Source organism: Alligator sinensis, unplaced genomic scaffold (genome assembly GCF_000455745.1).
Source record: "Alligator sinensis unplaced genomic scaffold, ASM45574v1 scaffold237_1, whole genome shotgun sequence".
Classification (NCBI taxonomy): Eukaryota; Metazoa; Chordata; order Crocodylia; family Alligatoridae; genus Alligator; species Alligator sinensis.
Window position 1 is genome coordinate 946,931 of NW_005841849.1, and position 19,224 is coordinate 966,154.

At 39.0% G+C, this 19,224-nt stretch overlaps 2 protein-coding genes across 2 annotated transcripts in view; one reads left to right on the top strand and one right to left on the bottom strand.

Moving 5' to 3' along the window:
* The window catches only part of GIGYF2 (GRB10 interacting GYF protein 2), a 123,814-nt gene that overhangs the window by 52,377 nt on the left and 52,213 nt on the right, over positions 1-19,224 (top strand). The window contains 2 exon segments of the mRNA XM_006015982.3: positions 4,823-4,934; positions 5,355-5,395. Of these exon segments, the coding sequence (XP_006016044.1) occupies positions 4,823-4,934; positions 5,355-5,395 (153 nt within the window).
* Positions 12,105-14,778, bottom strand: KCNJ13 (potassium voltage-gated channel subfamily J member 13). The gene is made up of 2 exons (XM_006016013.2): positions 13,754-14,778; positions 12,105-12,809 (listed from the first exon to the last, which is right to left on the bottom strand). The coding sequence occupies exons 1-2, from the start codon at positions 14,268-14,270 to the stop codon at positions 12,187-12,189; spliced, it is 1,140 nt and encodes a 379-aa protein (XP_006016075.1). The 5' UTR covers positions 14,271-14,778; the 3' UTR covers positions 12,105-12,186.

Genomic DNA, 19,224 nt, shown 5'->3' on the forward strand with positions numbered 1-19,224 from the left:
CCCGCTGTGGGGCCCCCCCCCCCCCCCCCATGTCCGGCCCCACCCCTGCTTTTCATTTGGTCAAAGAAAGTGGGAAACAGGCCCACTGTCCCTCTCCCCTGCCCCGCTCCGCCCCTTGTGTCCCTGCCATCGTGGTGGCGCTCCACCACTCCATCTCCTGGCCAAACGCTGTCAGAGGACTCTGATTGGTTGTTTCAGTCAGATAAGCAGAGTGTGAATAAAGCATTACAGACAGACAGACAAAGGCTTTTATAATATTAGAATTTTCATAAGTATTAGTCTTTAGCTTTTACATTCTAAATGTCATCTAGTTTTGCAGATAGGTAAGAAATAGGCTGATGCTGTTTCAGGAACAGCATTCTAGTTTTTAGTAATAGATCAATAGTGTTTTTGTAGTCGAAGAAGTATTATTTGCAGGGATTTTCTCCTTCCAAGGAGAAAAGTGCAGGAAATAGCACATTTCCCCTTGCAGGCTGGCAGAGTTTTAGGGCTTGGGGCTGGGGGGAGCGGGATGCTAGGGCCACATGTGCATATGCGAAGCAGCCCCCCCCCACAGGTGACGTGACAGGTGCAGGGGGGGCATAGAGGGAGTGGGGTGGCACAGGTGACATGGGCGGGTGGGGGGGCATGTGCCCCCCCAGATTTCTGTGCTCACAGAGGGGCACATGGCTGCAGCTGGGTCAGACCAGCTCTGATAGGTTTCCAGATTGCTTTAAAACTGTAAATATATCAAAACATTGTGTTCAACTGATAGCTATATACAGAGAGAGAGAAAGGCATTTCATTTTAATCATGGAAAATGTGGATGTGGGGGGTTTTAATCGGAGAATTTGGGATTTTTAAACAGAGAAAGCCAGGATCCCTGGTTATCTCCTGCTTGGAAAATGTGACCGATTTGAAAAAAAAAAAAAAAATGTATCCAACTAAATGCTACAGCTAAGAAAAGAGTGATTTGTTACTAAATGACTCCATATGACACGTCTCAACTTTTGAGTAAAAATGTTTTCCAGCTGATATCCTTGCAAGCTCACCTGTGTTGTGAAGGTCAAGCTATGTTCTTTTTGTCTTGCTGTACAAGACATGAAAAAGTTTCTGCTGATGAAAACCTGCCCTTGGATACACTTGTGCAAGCTAACTGCCTTGAAGTTACACATGTATAACGGAGAGTGGAATTTGCAACCATAGTCAGCCCTTCAGCAAATGTGTCCTGATGGACAGCTCAGAACGGACTGAGGTTTACTTTGTGGTAGTAGATATATGGACCTGGTACCAGTAGTAAAACTAGTAGTGTAAAAATGGGGAAGATTATAGAAGGAGAATAAAAATTGATGTGTAAAACCTTAAATTAAAACATCATAGTTCTTGAGCATGCAGAATTTAAAATCGTTTAATAGTTCTTTAAAAGAACATTTAGTCAAGACCTTCATTCTGAGGTGTTTGGCAGAGAATAAATCTATTTGATATGTTCTACCAAGAAACTTTCATATTTAAAAAAAAACAAAAAAAAAACAAAAACAAAAAACTTTACTATGACTGGCTAACTTTGCCAGATTTAATAGGGAGAAATTAAATGTGTGGGAGAAATAATCTTTTCTTAAAAAGACATATTTAATAATTAGTTATGTTAATAGTGAAGTATGCCACTATTTACTTGCATGTTTTCTAACAATATCTAAATATGCACAGTTGGTTTGTAGCACTTACTGTAAAGGCTCCTTTTGGAGATTTCAGTAAACATTTGGATACAACCGCATTCTGAAGTATAATTAAACTATAAGATTAGCATTCAACTCAAAGCATTTTAATCGCAAAATAATGTTGACTGTGAAATGGTTCATCATTAAGATCATGCTATACAGTTTGTATGGTATTGATGTGAACAACATTTCTCCGTTTTAAAGTTGTTCTGCACAAAGAATCCAGGTACTTGAACTTGACCTTTCTTTCTGATTGATTTGTTTTCTGAGTAGCTCCCTGTGGAGTGCAGCTAAGCCCTGTGCTTTGTGCTTGAGGACTGGAATGTTTAACGTTCATGAATGAGGGCCTCAGATGAGAAAAGCTTTAAGTAGTCTCAGTTTGAACTACATACTTTAAACTCCTGTTTTGTAGCTGTTTTTCCTGTTCAGGTAACAAAAGCCATAACTAATACTAATAGAATTATACTGTCTGTTTAAGGTGTCTTCCTTTTTTTCCCCCATGTAATCTCTCTGCATTACTGTTTCAGAAGCATCCGGACCAAATCACGGCCTGAAATTCTATTTCATATATTTTCGGGTCAAGAGAATAAATTGCAACCATGCTACTTCCAGATAGAACCTACTGTTATGGCAGTCACTAATACCAAACCCTCATAACAACCCGATTACAAGAAATCTGCATGCTCTACATTTTTGTGGTATTACAGCTAGAGCTGCATGCATGTTGTTATTTCCTGCTTAATATGGATAGTTGAGCTAGGTCCCTGTTTTGTTAGACTTTTGGTTTAGTTTTCAGTTGTGCCACAGATACCAAGCCAAAGATTACAGTATAAACAGAGTGGATCTCAACCTCTTTTAGACTCAAGTACTCCTCCGTAACTTTAGTGAATTGAGTGGCATCCTGTTTCAAAAATGAATCTATTGAGTTTAACCACCTTGCAGAGGGGCCAGCATTGAGGGTGGAGGAATGGCCAGGCAGGGGCAAGCCTGAGCCTGCGCTTCTCACCTCACTTAGCTCCTCATACCAATGACACTCTTCAAAGGATCTCACCGTACCCTGGTTGGGAATCACTGGTATAACTTAACATCTCTACACCTCTGTTCTTCCAAAAGGTGATAATATTCCAGTTTAGTCTGTTTAGAGAGCTGGAATCTCTGCTGCAAAGAGCTATATGAATGTATAGAAATCAGCAAAACAGGTTCTGATCTTTGTGAAGCTTCTAGGTGCTACTAGAATGCTGATAAATAGTAATTTTCCCCAGTTGCTATATTTTGAAGGTCATGTGTTTTACACCTTTTTCTATCTTTGTATTAGAGCAGGGGTGTCAAAGATGCAGCCTGTGGACCAGATCCAGCCCATGAAGCTCTGTTGTTTAGCCTATGGGTTTCTGACCGGACCCACATGCAGCGTGTGCTGGCCCTGCGCAGACATGCTGCATGTGGCATGCCAAGCTGGCCTGGTGTGCACTGGAAATGGTGTGCTGGGCCAAAGCTGGTGTGTGTTGCATGCAGTACACAGGACTGATCTGTGGCCTTGATTTGGTTGTGGACTGGCCTGCATCCCTTTTCTGAACTCTGCTCAGCCTTGCCATTGAAATAGCAGACTAGTTTCATGTTTGGTGTTTTTGTTATTTTGCATCTGCATCAAGATAGTCAGTTTGTGCTCCAAATTTTAATTTAAAAGCAATTTCATAAGAAAGGGATTAGGCCACTTTAGCCACAAGAGAACTGACCTGGATTGACCAAAGAAAACCAATACAACTTTTCCCTGTTTACATTAGGTATAGCATCTCTTTAAAATCAGGTTTATTAAAACATGTTAGTTCATTTATTTTAAAATGGCATCTTTTTTTTTTTTTTTAGTCTAGATCTGTGTTTCCTGTGTGTTTTTGTTGTTGGTTTTTTTTAATGAGTGATGATATAAGCTTCATGGTTTTTAAATTGGCTTTTTTGCAGTGTAATATAAGACTGGTGTCCTTCATTATCAATAGTGGCAGTATTACAGTATGCATGCTCTAGTGTAGTCTAGTTGATCTGTTCGTTGTCTTATTGTATTTATGTATTTCAGTTTTCCATTTCAACTGGCTTTTTAAATTTTCCTGGAGCTCTGTGGAAATTACTTTGACATTACCTTGGGTCTTCGAATGCTAGTCCACTCAAATTCCACTCTAGGTGCATATACGCTTCATGCAGAAAAAAATCAGATATTGAATAGCAGTGCCCATAGTCTGCCCTTTGTGCCCTTGTGACTGCTGGGACAAAGGTACAAGTGATGCACCCTACGCTGCCTCTCAGGTTTTTCTTACCAGCTCTGGCTGCAGAAAGGAGCACCTACCGTGTTCCTTCTAACACAGGACATCTCTGTAGTGTTAGAGAAACTGGACACTTTCTTTGGCTAAAATAAGCACGTGTGTGTGTGTAAAAGTAAAAGGGGGACTTGGTCTCTATACCTACAAGGGAGAGGAGGAGGAGATATACCTCATGACCATAGGAACTGGGTTGCCAGGCTTCCAGATCTTTGTAGCAGCCAGGCCCATAAACAGTGAACATCCCTGCTGTCCTGTTTTTTCTGAGAGGTACCTAAGAGTTGTCAGTTGTTTTTTAGAACAGGAAGATGGGATTAAATTTTAAAAGTTTCTTCTGTTCAGTCTTTGCTCTTCCTCATCTTTTGCCCAGGTTCTTTGTAGCTCTTCTGTGCACTGTGTTGTGTGTTGGACTATAATAGTTGATGTTTTCCACACTCTTGGGAGTACTCTTCATGTTGTTCTTTGTGTCCGGCTTGCCAGTTTGGTAACCTGTTAATTTTTTTTTAATCCCCATGAGCAGTTTTAACATTATGTTGGAGGGCAGCATTTGTTTCTATATAATCAGAATAGCAAGCTTGTATGAAATGCCTTCAAATGTAGACTTACTGTGTTGAACTTCCTAGCTTGCAAATATTAAGTGAATGTTTTTAAATGCAGCTGCTATTCTGGTGAGGCAGAAGGAGAGTCGCGCATTTGCAGGTTTCAAAGAATCTTAGTAACGTTAAGCTTATACAGTGAGGTCACATGGGTGTTGGAAATGGGAAATCCATCTGACTTTCTCAATTTCTTTTTATAAACTCTTGTTTTTTGTCTTTTCAGGCAGAGGCCGAGGAGAAGGTGGTTTCTACCAAAGAAGTTTTGATGAAGTAGAGGGTGGATTTGGGCGAGGAGGGGGCAGGGAAATGCACAGATCGCAAAGTTGGGAGGAAAGGTAACAGAAAAGCCTAGATTTAAAAATTTTGCTGACATACCTTCTCTAGTTCCATTCCTGAATTCTTTCTTTATAAGAACATTTAAGAAAAGTTCTTTGAAAATCCATACCAGTTGAATCTTTTTAGAAATCCTGAAGCATTGTCAGTTATGGTGGAAGTGACTTTTACAATGGGGTGAAAGTTTATATTACTAGTGTTTATATGGCATTTCTGTCAGTTTTAGCCATTTGTGCCTTTTCAGTATTTAGGTCTAGATTTCCAAGTGTATTTAGGTGCCTTAGGATGCAAATCCGAGTTCTTTGAAAAATGCTTAAAGATCTAAGTACCCCTAAGCTCTAGTGAGAGAACTTGAGAGTTGCATTTAATATAAACGGAATGCTTCAAAAGCTGTATTTGAAACTTATATTCTGCCTTTCCAGGGGAGACAGGCGGTTTGAAAAACCAGGGCGAAAAGATCCAGGTAAGGTTATCATGAGTGTGTGTGGTGGGGGGACAGGAGTGGGGAAAAGGATTTTTTTCCTACAGTGATGAAACAAAGGAAAGCAGTTCATGTTAGTGATTTCTCAATTCAAAACTTATATAGACAGTTTAAACCAAGTTCCTCTATCACATGCTCTGTTCATTCACTGACTTGTCAAAGTTTGCTTTTTTTTTTTGGTAGAATAACTTCAAAATAAAGTCCTAAAATTTCCTGGTACATGCTTAATTCAATCTTTATAATTCCTTTTTAGTTCTTATGAAACTATTTCCAAAGCTGCCACAAAAAAAAAATTGTTTTAGCTTCAGCTGGAACACTTTTTACTTGCCTCTGGAGCCAGCCACTGTTGTGAACAGCACTTCGGTGTTTCCAGTATGATTTTGGAGGCATGTGTAAAATAGTGTTAATTGTCCAGTATATCTCGCTGATTTTTGTTTCCTGTGGCCTTACAGTTGTCCACAGTGCTCTTGTTCTCTGTCCACAGGATATACCGGTTAGTGCAGGCAATAGGGCATTCTTAGGAATTTTTGGCTGGAAAGCCCTTTGCTTTCACTGACATTTAGGATCATTGTCTGACCAGCTTTATGAGGCAAAGAAAGGAGCAGTTTTTTGTTAGTCTTCATTGGGGCAGTCCTAAAGGAAAGCCCTTCTTGGTGACTTCCTATAGGAGGCTTAAAATCGGGAAAGATTTTGGTGGTTTGGGGTGGTTTTCAAAGACAAGGAGGAGGAATAGGGGTCCATCTACACTAAAACACAGTGGAGAATCTCAGCAGGTTTTGAATAGCTCTCCCTTTTATAGGTGACAGGTACCAAGTCCCTAATATTCTAATGATGCCCAGTAACCTTGGTGATGGGTGCTTTAAAAAATGTCATATAATTTCCCTCTGGTTTTCAAAATCTTCTGAATGCCCTATTTAACTGTGAGTTGTTAGCATTGTGTTTTCTTAAGGCTATTTTTATTTTTTTTAGCTCCTATGATTTTGGCTCCAAAGTTAATAAAAGGAAGACATGTGGTTTTAACTCTTCCTGTTTTTCCATTTTTCTGTAGCAGACATGGCTTCTAGAAATGACTCATTGAACTCATTTGTCTACTTCTAACTTGACACTTTCTTCTACTAAAACTTGTTTTCTCTATTGTCTTCATACTTTAATATCCTTCTGAAAAAACATAGTCTCTTTTGACTCTTTCTGCTCTGGTTTGTGGTGGTTACAACTTGTTTTTTTTTAATATTCTGGATTGTGTACCTAATAGTGGCCCTTGCACAGTACAGCCACACGCACACATGGTGTGGATGTTTGGTTCCCTGGGGACAGCTAGTGGCAGCATGCCTTGCGCCACTACTAGTTTTCCCCAGGAAACAACCATGCCATGTGCCCTCTAGCATGCAGCAGGTTACCCCGGGGGTGGTAGGGGACGCTGGAGCCAGCACTGGGCTGCCCCCAGCCGCATTACCTGGGGTCGTGGGGACCTACCGGGCTGCAGCAGTGGCGATACTGCTGTGCAGAGCCTGGCTGGCAGCTGCAGCACAGCTCTGGGCGGTCCAGCTCCACTTTTGAGTGGTGCATGTGGCACTCCTTTTTTTGTCTACAGGTTTTTTGCCCCTGGATATCTAGGGGTCAGAAAAACCCTCCATGCTGCTCCTTTGCAGCATGGAGAACAACTTAACGTGTGGTATGGTATGCTCAGCTCACAGCCATGCTCGTCTGGACGCCATCTATTTGCTCAACTCCCTGCATGCACATTTGCAGATGGGTGGTAAAAGATGCTGTTACCTTTTAAAACCCCCCCAACTAATCCCTATAAGGATACTACAGGAATGGAGAACCTTGTAAAGGGTAAACATAGAGATGGAACAAACTAGATTTAGTAGTGGCTACAAAAATGAATCAACTCAATGCCATTAAATTTATTTAGCACCTTTTAATCCTGAAATATGTGAAAACACAATTTTACCATATCTGTACAAGGAATTCATTTTGTTCATAAGGGAAATTGCAGCAATGGCTTTAGCAGTTCATAGCAGCACAACCTGTAATTTAAGGATAAGAAATGCATCTCTTCTAATTAAAATGGCAGGAGCAGTTTAAGTATGCAGATTGTAATTACCCTAGCTGAAATATTGCCATGATGCCAGAGAGTCTGCTCCAACTTCTGCAAAACATGTTTTGGTATCTTTAACCACAGGTGGGCAAGACCTTGGCTTTATCTCATCTGAAAGACAGTGCCCCTCTAATGCCTTGCTGAGTCTTTGATTTTGTATAAAGGGAGGAATGGTAACTGCAAAATCATTAACATCATTTTATGCAGAAAGTCTCCTGCTCTGTGAGATTTCACACACTAAACAAGATCAGACTGGGAAGGCAACAGTTGCAGCTTGAGGTGATACAGATAAATGCCCAATTTCAAGTTTTCTAAACTTTTTAATAAAAAATCTCAGAGGTTTAACTATGTTCATGTGGATTTGGCTATCGATCCTTTGAGGATTTTTTTTTTTTACCAGGTAGAAGGGGGATTGTGATATTCTTCCTTTCATTTCCATACTGAAAGGGGCTGGATATCAAAACAATAATGCAGTGAGGGCCAGCCTTTTTGGCAAGTCTACCACATTAGCTCCTGCACCTGCCCCAAATGCTACTGTGATCCCTTTCCCCTGTACGATCCACTCCTCTGCATTCTGCTTCATGCCCCATCTGCCCCACACACAAGCTGCCTGTGCCACATCTGGCACACATGCTGTAGGTCTAGTTTGATTTCATGTTTGGTCAGTAAACCAAAAACTATTATTAAGTCATAGTTCTTCTCTAAACTGCCTAAAGTGACTTGCAAGGTGAAGAGGGTCCTAATTCAAATTTCAAATGGGCATGTTGAGATAACAAAAAATGAATATAAGTAACACCACTGTGGTCTTAGTAGAGATGTCAAGGACCAAACTAGCATGGAGAACAAACGTCTCACCCCAAAAAGGAAGTGCTTTCTCTGCTTCTAGGTTGAGGCATGTTGACAGATGTATGTGTTGCCTTGTTCCCATTATCTATATTAAAACTGTTGGTAGAGAGTGTTACGTTCTAACAGTATCATCTCATTAGAAATTTCTTTCCCCTATAACCCAACCATTATGCATTCTTCAGTAAGGCTTTCAAGTGGCTTCAGACAAGGTATTCACTTTTGTATCATTAGCTGTTTGTATCCCGTAATATTGTGGTTGTGCAGAGGACCATGGCTAAGTAGAAACGTAAACAGCATGGAGTAACTGTAATTTGGGGGAAATTTAGAAATTATAGCAACCCATGGAAAATGTTTTAGTATATTTTCTTAATCCTGAAATTAAAAAAAAAGAGCAAAAACATACAAATCCCACATAAAGAGAATTAATTTTAAATATTTTTATAATTGATGCATTAATAATTTCTTCAAAGACAAATGAACATTTGGACACATTTATTTTGAAATGATATCCAAAACTTTTTGCTAGTTTTCCAGATGACTGAGAATGATTCACAAACTGATCAGCACCCGTCATTCTTGATTTTGATATTCTTGGCCATAGTGCATGAGGTGTATCAGGAATTTTTATGGAAATTGCCATAGGTCCTAAGGGTTTCAGCCACAAAGGTTCAAAGTTGCTTCATAGAAGTTAAGGCCATTTGCTACAGCAGTGAGCAAGTCACATATTTGATGATACCAAGTAGAATTGCACAAAAGGCAGAAGCCACTACAGTTCCTTCAGAGCATCCAAACTTAAATCCTTCAGTTGCCACGTAGGTGTAGTGCTAAACAGATGCATTTTCGACAAATATTTTGACTAACAGCACATTCAGGAAGTCTGGTGTGTGTGTACATTTATAACAAGCAATCATGTAAGAAAAACCTTATTGAAAAGAATAACTTGAGATATAACTTTCATTTCTCCCTACTCTCCCTGCCTCTTTTTTTTCCTGCTCACTGTTAGAACATTCCTACCTACTCTACCTGCCTCTTTTTTTTCCTGCTCACTGTTAGAAAATGTGTTCAAAGCCAGTTCATCACTGCTTGGCTCCCACATAGACTAAAGTGTCAGTAAAGCTAGGGGTATGAGTTGTACCTGTTGGAACTGAGACGTGGACCAGCATGATGTTTCTAGCAATGGAGTACACCAAATTTTTCAGTAAGACCTAACATCTTCACAGTGCGCTAGTGATAGGGATAGTTTTCCTGGCCCTAGCTGACAATTTTTATATCCTGTAATTTCAGGAGGGATTGCTACTGTAGTTACATGAATACAAAAAATGTATCTGTAGCTAAAGTAATTACAGATACAATTTTTATTCTTATGCTCTTCTTTAACAGTATGCAGTTGTAGATTTCACAAGCTTAATTGTACACAGTGGCAACATTTCTTTTCTCCTTTTAAACTTGCTTCCTTAAGTTTGTGTCCTTTACTCCAAGAATAGGATTAAACCAGTGTTTTCAAATCAGGACAGTCCTAAAAGGCCAAAGACTTAAATATGTCCTGTTAGAACTATTCTCACTCTAGTAATGTCTATATTACCTTTTTATAACCACATCTCTGAAAGGCAAAATGCTATTGCTGTCCGTAATGTATGCAGAGCTATATCACTGCACTCTCAAATTGCTGAATAATCCATTTGCCTGAAACATTATGTGGCCTAGAATGGTGCATAGCTGCTTCACATAGGGCAGCCTCCCCCATACATCTGACCTAATTCTTCTACGTTAATGAAGTATTTTACAGTAATTTCTTGCTCTTCTGCAGCTTTAAGGTTTTCCTTCTGTATTGGAGGTTGTTGGGGTAGGCCACAGAAATAGAAAAAAGTACAGCAAAAAATAAAACTACATTGTACACCTTCTGGGTTGGCTAGCTGTGCCATGAGGGTGGGAATGAACTCTAATACATATGAAGGACCAACAATGGAAAGTAAAGACACAGGCAATATAATGTATAGTTTTCCTAGATGGTTTGTTGCTATACAGGCTCTACAGTGGGTTAAAATATGATTACATTAGGAGTAAAAAGATTAAATTCTCAAAGACAGAATTTTTAAAATACTCATTCTCTAGATAAGACCAGAGAATTTAAGTCTTATAGTGTAGGATTGTATAGACCTCCATTCCACTTGTGACCTAACACATTTTTATAGCAATTACAGCAGAAAAGTGATATTGAAAGATGCATTTAGCTGTCTCGTTCATAGAAATTAGCTTCTGGAAATAAAATGAAGCAAGGCTCATCTGACAGAACAGCTTCTCCAACACATTTTCTTTGACTACAGATTTGACAACCCCCATGTTTTTTGGCTCAGGGAAAAAAATCTTCCCTAAACAGTAATGTGCTCGTTTTATATCTTCAGGCCGTTTATCCTGCTGTTGATCTCTTATAATAAAACTTTTCAACTCCAGTTTATAAATACTTCTTCTTTTTTTCCTGAGCTGTTCAGGAGCTAAGGACAGGACCATTTGTATATGGGAGGTCAACAAATGAGGCACTTCTTCTCTTATGCCAGTTTGAATGGCAGCTTTTATTTTGATGGTATTCCATTGACTCTTTAGGTCTCAAAACAAAATAGCCATTTTAAAGCTGATTTCTGTGGTTGCAAAGTTGTAAATATGCAGAACACAGTCAACTTAACTGATGGTCCTTTTAATCGCATGAGAATTCTTTTTGCATGTTGGAGAATAATTCTTCGTTTATGGTATGCTTATGAGGCAATCCTGGCAAAAAGTCTCATGCATAAAGCATTTTGGTCCCAATTTTTAAAATTTTAAAAATTGATTCGGCTATCTGATTCTGTAGATATGATGCTATCTATATGCTGTGTGTGTACACAGATATTTATATTAAAAAGGATAAACTCTGCATAAATGCCATTTTTCCTCTGTTGATGGACATAATGCAGCCGTATGGTGCCAGAGCTACTTGATGTAATGTGCAAAGCTGAGACCACATGAGGCAACGTGGTCCTTGCCAAGAAACATGAAAATACACAAAGTGATGTATAATATATTTTCTACTGCTAAAATAATTTATTAAATGTTTCCAAGTCTGAAAATATCCCTACTGCAGCATGCTTTTTCATATACTCCAGGATTTTTGACACTCACTGTCTTCACAAGCCTGCCTAGCAATAATAAGCCCTTTAGCCGATAAAATGCAGTCAGTTCTTATGTTTTCACACAATAAATGAGCATAGCATGAATGCATTTCACTGCCACAGTAAAAACTGGCGATGAGTTTTTAATAGGATGTTCAGCCATTTGAAAACTTATATAACACTGTACCCAGAGGGTTAGCATTAAAAGGGATATAAGAATCTTGGAACTACTTCACTGCTGATCCCAGAGCTAGTGTGTTTTAACTGAATAACCTCAGTAGGATTTTCAGTGCAGTCTTGTCTTGTATTGTTGCTGTCTGCTTTGCTGCATACCAGTTAATTAGGTTTTTTGGTCAGCTGTGAGAGTCTGAAAGTCTCTTGTTTCAGGGTCAGTGCAGTTTTACTCATAGTCTAGTGAATTCAGCAGGTAGCACTTCCATTTTCCCAGAACATGTACTTGGTCCCTGACTTTCTGTTCTGTGCAATTAATCCAGCCTCTTCTCAGTTTATATGGGCACATTATGCTCAACTCTACACACCATGCTGGAGTCAAAACAGATGGAGAAAAAGGAAAGAGAAGAGCACAAGAGAAAATGGCAGGATGGAATTGAAGGAAGGAAGGCTGGAAATGGAACCTGGAAGTTTAATGGAATTAAAAAAAAATGTTTTGCCAAGTCCATAGTCTATTCTGTTAGACCAGTCTCACAGATCTGGAAGCTCTCAGTAAGCTGTCCATTGATGCGGATTTCCTGGTCAGTCCTTTTTGGGTTCTTAGAGTCTGCTGCAGGTGGGAACTCTGGAATAGTCTTGTCAAAATTCTCCATCTTGATCTGATATTCTCCTTTGGTTCCTCGTGCTAGCATGGAGGCAAAACAGTGGTGCATGATGATCTCTGAGGGGAGATAGGATGTCCTCCTTTGACATGTTTCTCCTGTGCCTTCCTGCATGGCTGAGAGGAAGATCACTAGCTCAAAATGGTGAGGAGCTTCCCGCTGGAGGAGACCAGCTAGAGGACTCGATGGAGTGATGGAATGATAGTAGGTCAGTGGAAAGGTGAAGAATGGACATTCTTCAGATGTGATACTGTCCAGATGGAAATCAACACTGGTTTGGTGCAGCTGACCATTATCTGTTTCTTGGTAAACAATAGCAGAGACCCGAACGCTGGTGAGTGGACTGGGGCGCGTATTAGCCACCTGGAACATAAGGTATGGCTTGCCTTCTGTGTGCACCACTACTGCGGAATGAGTAAAACGGATGGAGAATGCTCGATTCTTTGGACGGGCGATCTTTGCCACAAAAGCACCTATGTAACGGGAAAGAATGGATTAAATTATGAATACGATGGACACATTAGTTCTCTCTATCCCCATGCTGGATCAAATGCCCCATGAGAAAAGGAAGAGATTTGATTAGATTGACGTAATTTCACTAAAGATAATCTGTTCTAGTCTAAACCTAGCACACTTCTCATCATATAAATAGTCACTAGCACCATTTTCACTTTTCTTAATCAAAATAAACTCATTGCTGATGACAGGTGCCACAGATTTCTTCAGCAGAACCTTTCCCCCACAGTGTATTAACTCATTTAAAATAATAATATTTGTAAAATAGGGCAGCATTTGCAGGAGAGATTTCTTGTGGTTGCTGGTGACCTACTCTTGAATAGGCCAGAGTGTTTTATCTTTGTGTGCTGTTAAATTTCATAAAATTGCTGTTAACTATGCTGTAAGCTAACTTCTTACAAAATGAAATGTGTTGCTTAAAAAGTCTAGTACAATTATTCCCAGAGTATTTTAAAACTTCGTATCAGTTGAAATCTCTATCTAGTTTTAAACAGATTAGGGAAAATTCATGAATGTATCAAAACAAATTGATTTAAACCTCATAACTTAATGAAAGGAGGAAAGAGATTGTTAAGGAAAAAAAATGACAAAAATAAATTGGAGAGGGTGAGGAGAGTTGCCACAAATGTTAGTTGTGAACGGCATTTTTTTTTTTCTGGTACAAACCATAACATGCTTTTATTTATATCTCTTTTTGTAGGTCTCTTATTGCTTTAAAAGACTTAAATCATAAATTTTAATGTCTGTAGGCTGTTAAATACAAAATTTCAGTGTTTAACTGGCCCTTGTCCTTTTTCTTAAGCAGCTGTAACCGCAGTATAGCAAAGCATTTTACAAAATCTATTTTACACATGGCTGATGGAACCTGTCCCATGTAAAATGTTTAAATGTAGAATATTACCTGTGATGAAGGCCTCTAACATGAGCCCCAGGACCATCTGTATGGCAAGTAAGGCAATAGCACTAGGACAGTCCCCACTTGGGAACATGGTGCCATAGCCAATAGTGAGTTGCGTTTCCAGTGAGAAAGAGAAAGCAGCTGTAAAGCTGGTGATGTACTTAACGCAAATGGTGTGGTTGTCAGGTGGGGCATCATGGTCCAGTTCCAGGTCCCCATTCATCTCTGCCAGTAGGTACCAAAGCACTGCAAAGACTAACCAGTGGAGGACAAAAGAAGCTGAAAAAACCAGCATCATCCATCGCCAGCGCATGTCCATTAGTATTCCCCAGGCATCTCTCAAGTAAGCCAGACCTTTTCCTTGAGCTCCATCCATATGGAATGTACTGTGTCCATCTTTGGTGACCATCCTTGGGTATCTGTTTGCTAGGAGAGGGGCACTAGATTTCGTGTTGTTGTTGTCTATCGTATCAGTTCTCATCTTCTGAAAACGGAAAGAGAATCTCTTACACACCTGCATATTTGCATTTCAGCTAATGTTCACAGATTCTGACAGGCCAGCAGGGGATCGCATACCACAGCCAACAAAGAATGATGGCTTAAACATTGCAGTTCAGAGAAGATTAATTTAAGAGCTTGGAAAGGAATTTACCACTGCTTTTGTAGTAATGATTAACTAAAATAAGATTAAGTTAAATTAGACTACTTTTAAAATTTTTCCTGCCTAGTCATTTAAACAGAGCTTTCATATTTTAACTCCCTAAATTTGTTTTGATCAAATGCTTTAACACCTGTACTCATGTAGATGGTAGGCAGCTGGAGCACTGCAATTTTTGTGGAAAATGGGCTTTAATTTTGTGTTGTGTTAGCAGCTAGTTATTGCAGTTCTGCTTTTCATCAAAGTGGCAATCTAAAGCATAGGAAGTTTCTTTTGCTAAGTTTTTAACTGTAGCTCTTTCCTTTTATCTATTTTTTTTTTTGTTGAGGAAGGCTATCAGCCATTTCATCCTAGTAATTTAATTTCCTTACAGGTGTTTTTGACTTTTCTGACACACACAAAAAAAAAAAAATGCCTGTAACTGTACCAATCATATTCACTTATTGACTGGAATTATGGTGATTGAAGAAAGGCCTCTTTGCTGAATACACTTAAGCAACTTCTAACATGAAGGGTGGGGGAGTAGATAATATGGAAAATAAGTCTTTATATAAATTACTGTTCCTTGGCTTAAATACATTTCAGTCACTCATGATGGGGGGTGGAAATCTCCAATCCTCCCTGCAACAGTAGAAAAGATGTGAAGAAATGTGTGGAAGCATGTAGAGGAAGTGGAGTTCCATAGGAAGTAATATTAAAGGCAGGAGACAAGAATGACAGCATTTGGGGTGCTGAACATAAGGGTCACACATCTTTTCTAGGCTGCATATCTTTGGCCTTTATGGGCTTCAGTGACAGCTATAGATGGTCACAGGTGAAAAGCAGGCCACTTCTAACTGGTGCCTAATTTTGGGTTGCTAAGTTTCAAAACTTCTGGCCTGGGACTATTTTAGTTCAGACAGGAAATTAGTGTTAAGGTACTGAACGTTAAACGTTTGTCTGCAAAATATAGAAATAAATTAGAATCCCCTTAAAACAAGGGACACAATTAAAAATAATGAAATATAAAGCCAATAAGTAAATGCAATGTATAATTAACCTATAATAGACACTGCTGTTGGCAAGGGATATGGCAAACAAGATTGTACGAGTTGCCCTCTTCACCAGTGATTCTCAACCAAGGGGTTGCATCACTCTAAAGTGCTCTGAGATCCTTTCAGGGGTGGCACAATAATGTTTGCCTGTTACTGCTGCTTGCCACACAATTTTAGCACTAAGTGTGCAAACGTGTTTCATAAGATGAACACGGAGATTTCAAATAGGAATCTGTAGTGTTCTGTTGTGGTCTTTTTGAGAGCATTTCTTCATTTGCAGAGAACTGTTGTTCCATAGTCAAAAAACCAAGTGAAAATTAAGAGCAGGCATCTTTTCTAAGGGGTGCCTTGAGTTTAAAAAGGTTAAGAACCACAGCTCTACACTGATGCAGCAGGGCATAAGGATATATATGAAATTATAAAGATTCATGCCTTTATCTGAAGCTATTGCTAGTGGATATGCATCACAGTAGAAAGATCACTTGTTTTATTTCAACAATTTTTATGCTTGCATTGGTAACTACCAGCTGTAGGACTCTCAGCACCTGGTAGTTGATCTGTTAATCATCAACTGTAGACTGCTCAAACAAAGGTGAAAATGTCTTTCATCTATTTGGTCTATAGCTCATTGATCCTGTAATTAGTGTAAGTCCTGTAATGTGACTCACTGACTTACCACTTGACAGTTTACTCATGATATTATATTTTCATAAAGTTAGGCCAAGGTGTGTCTAATGTAGATTTTGCATATCCAGGCAAGTTTGGGGAACAAATTGTGTGCATTTCTTTCTCAGACCATATAGTTATGCTCTGCTTTTATTTGTTTATGTATGGAAGTTACTAGAGGAATAATGGATAACTTGAATTAGTCTTGAGACTTTTTTCCTCCTCCTTATTCCATGCCTGCATCTCACACATTTGCTCAGCCCTTGCCATGAGTAAGTCAGAACAGCTCAATAGAAAAGGACAGGTTGTCATCTGTTTTTCTACAATACAAACACAAACTTTCTTAAATAGCCCACCTCTATGCACAGAGCATTAATTTTTGCTGACCTAGTTTGCCATTGATAATACTGACAACGTTCTACTCTGCTAATAACATTAATCCTGGTTTCCAGGAACCACTCTAAACCGAATCAGGTAGTTAACTCTTTAAGTTCAGGGTTGGGCTGCTCTGCTATAAACTATAAGCATACAATTGCTAATAGTTAGGGCATTGTAAGGTAAACAGAGTGAAATGTTATGTGTGTTAAGTACCTGGTATTCAAAACTATTGACTCTTAACGTTCACAGTTGCCTTGTTAAATGCTTTGAAAGGGTATTTGAGAATGTAGTCTCTTGAATATAGCCAGTTGGTAGGGACGATGGGTCAATGCACAAAGCAAATTGTAAACAGTGCCTCATTTTATCATCTTACACTTAACTGCAATCATGAGAAACATGTGCTCCCTTTTTTAGAGGGGGGGGGCGGAGAATATTTACAGAACTAAATGCCTTTGGGTAAAACACGAGCGCTCAGAAGTATTTTGTATGTATTTTGTTGTGATATCCAGAGAGCAGTTATTTTTATTGCTGTATTCCTCCTGAATAGCTTGGGCTGCAGAACTGCAAAGTAAAGCCATGCCTTATAAAAATCTAGGTCTGGTAACAGTCTAGGCCTCAATGAATCATATGCACCCTTTTCTTTAAATTATAAGAACATGCTTAAAAAGTGGAATATTTTTAAGATGAATTTGCATAGATCTTTGTCCTTTCTCTGTTAAGATGACTACTCTGAGGTATGACATCCTCTCACTGCGATATGCAGTGCAGGCAAGCTTATATGGTTGAAGTTAGTGATCTAACTGAATGATTAACTGCTTAAAATTGACGTAAACATTTAAAACAACTTTTTATCTCTGGTTCTCTTCACTTTGCGTTGTTTCAAATGGTTTTATTGGGCAAATTCCATTTTTGTAATGTGTTGGAATGTACTTCAAAATGGAGGATGAATATCTCCGTTCCTTATTAACTCCAGTAGTGCTTTTCAAAGCAGTCTCCTATCAGCGTTGCTTGAAACTTCAACAGTGAACTCTTCCTGGTTGAGATTAATAGATTACTGCTATAGGCTCATTTGGGCTAGAGCCATGGTTCTTTCTGCAAAGTAGCCAATAAGTAATTCAGTGGTAATGATAATACATATGTAGGCTCCCTACCTAACTTTATTTTTCAAATGCCCTGGCTTGTGTGAGCCTACTGATGGGTTTACTTTGAGTTAAACCCCAGGTCTTAACTTCTTTGTGTGGGTAAATCAGGAGAGAGGGAAACTGTAGATAGGGTCCAGCAAAAGTGCAGTTGCTTGAAGCTGAGAAGAAAAGGAAGAGTTGCTAAGGGGGAACTGCTAAAGTTTTTGAATTCCATATCTAGGAAGTGAGAGTATCCTTTTTTGACTACTTTGAAAAGCAGATTCAGTTTTTGAAGTCATTAAAATATCTCTCCGGTCTCTTTGCTTTTCTCACCCCTTCCCTTGTCTCATTTTCCTCCATTTTAGTCAAGTCATGTAGCTACTTTCTACTTTCCCCATTTATAAATTCATAATTTATAAGGCCAGAAGGGACCATTATATTTATCTGTTTTGATTTGTGTAACATAAGATACAGAATTTACCTGAAGTAATTCCTGTTTGAATTGGAGCATATCAGAAAACCATCTAATCTTGATTTTAAAATTTCCAGTGATGGGTAATTTACTAGAACCATTGGTAATTTTTTCAATTGTTAACTACCCTCACTGTTAAAAAAACAAAAAACGTGCAATTTATTTCTTGTCTGAAATTAGTTAACTTCAGCATTCAGCTGTTGGTCTTGGTTTTACATGTCTGCTATTGCTTTTCCAAGCAGTGCAAACCCTTGACTCCAGTTGTTTTGAGTAATGGACAAGAAGAATGGTTACCATCAGAAACTTTTTTTCAGTCTTTTCTATCTCATTTCACTCCTTTGTATATCCCCAGTGTTTCCAGTCCTGTCTGTTTTGTTGCCTTTCATTAAAGACTTAGTGTGCATAATATTTCTCTTCTCATTGTTTCTTTACCTTACTTTCTGTTTCACCATAGCTGTTCTCCCTCAGCTTGTTTCCTTTGTATATTAGTGCTGCTGAAGCAAGTCATAGCCAGAATTAATTTTTCCAAGCATCAGGCTGGTTCGTGATTTCTGTTCCTTCTGTCTAGCAGAGCGAAGTGGTTTGATCTAATTTCTTCCTGCCTCTGGCTCCTTGATAACCTGTTCATGATGAAGCCCTGCTTTGTAGATGTAGAAGGCCTTTTCAGTTGAAATATACTCCATGTTGCTCCTGAGAGCAAGAGCTTAATTATTATGACATAGAATAAGCCCCATACTGCTATGAGTTGGTTCAGTTAAAAGTTTTGTGTTTACTTCCTAACTGAAGGGCAGTACTGCAGTGGCACCTTCAGCCTCATCTTAGCTAAGTATTTTGACACATCTCTTCCACTGTTTGTATCTCTGAAAGTTTTTTATTTGGGGCAGAATTCCAGGGAAACATTTCCAGAGTGTTTACCTTACCTGCCCAGGTTCCACTACCTCATTTACAAACTCTCGTAATTGATCTTGGAAGAGACCTGTGGTAGATGTAGTTGGCTTAGTTTAATTGTTCACAGTTTAAAGTGGTGGAAAGAGAAACATTCTGTTAAAGGGGAGTTGCAAGGATTAACTGTACAGAAGCTTACCCTGATTATTCTACCTCATCTGGATTTAGTAAAGAAGTTTCCTTTTAGTACAGTCCTGCTG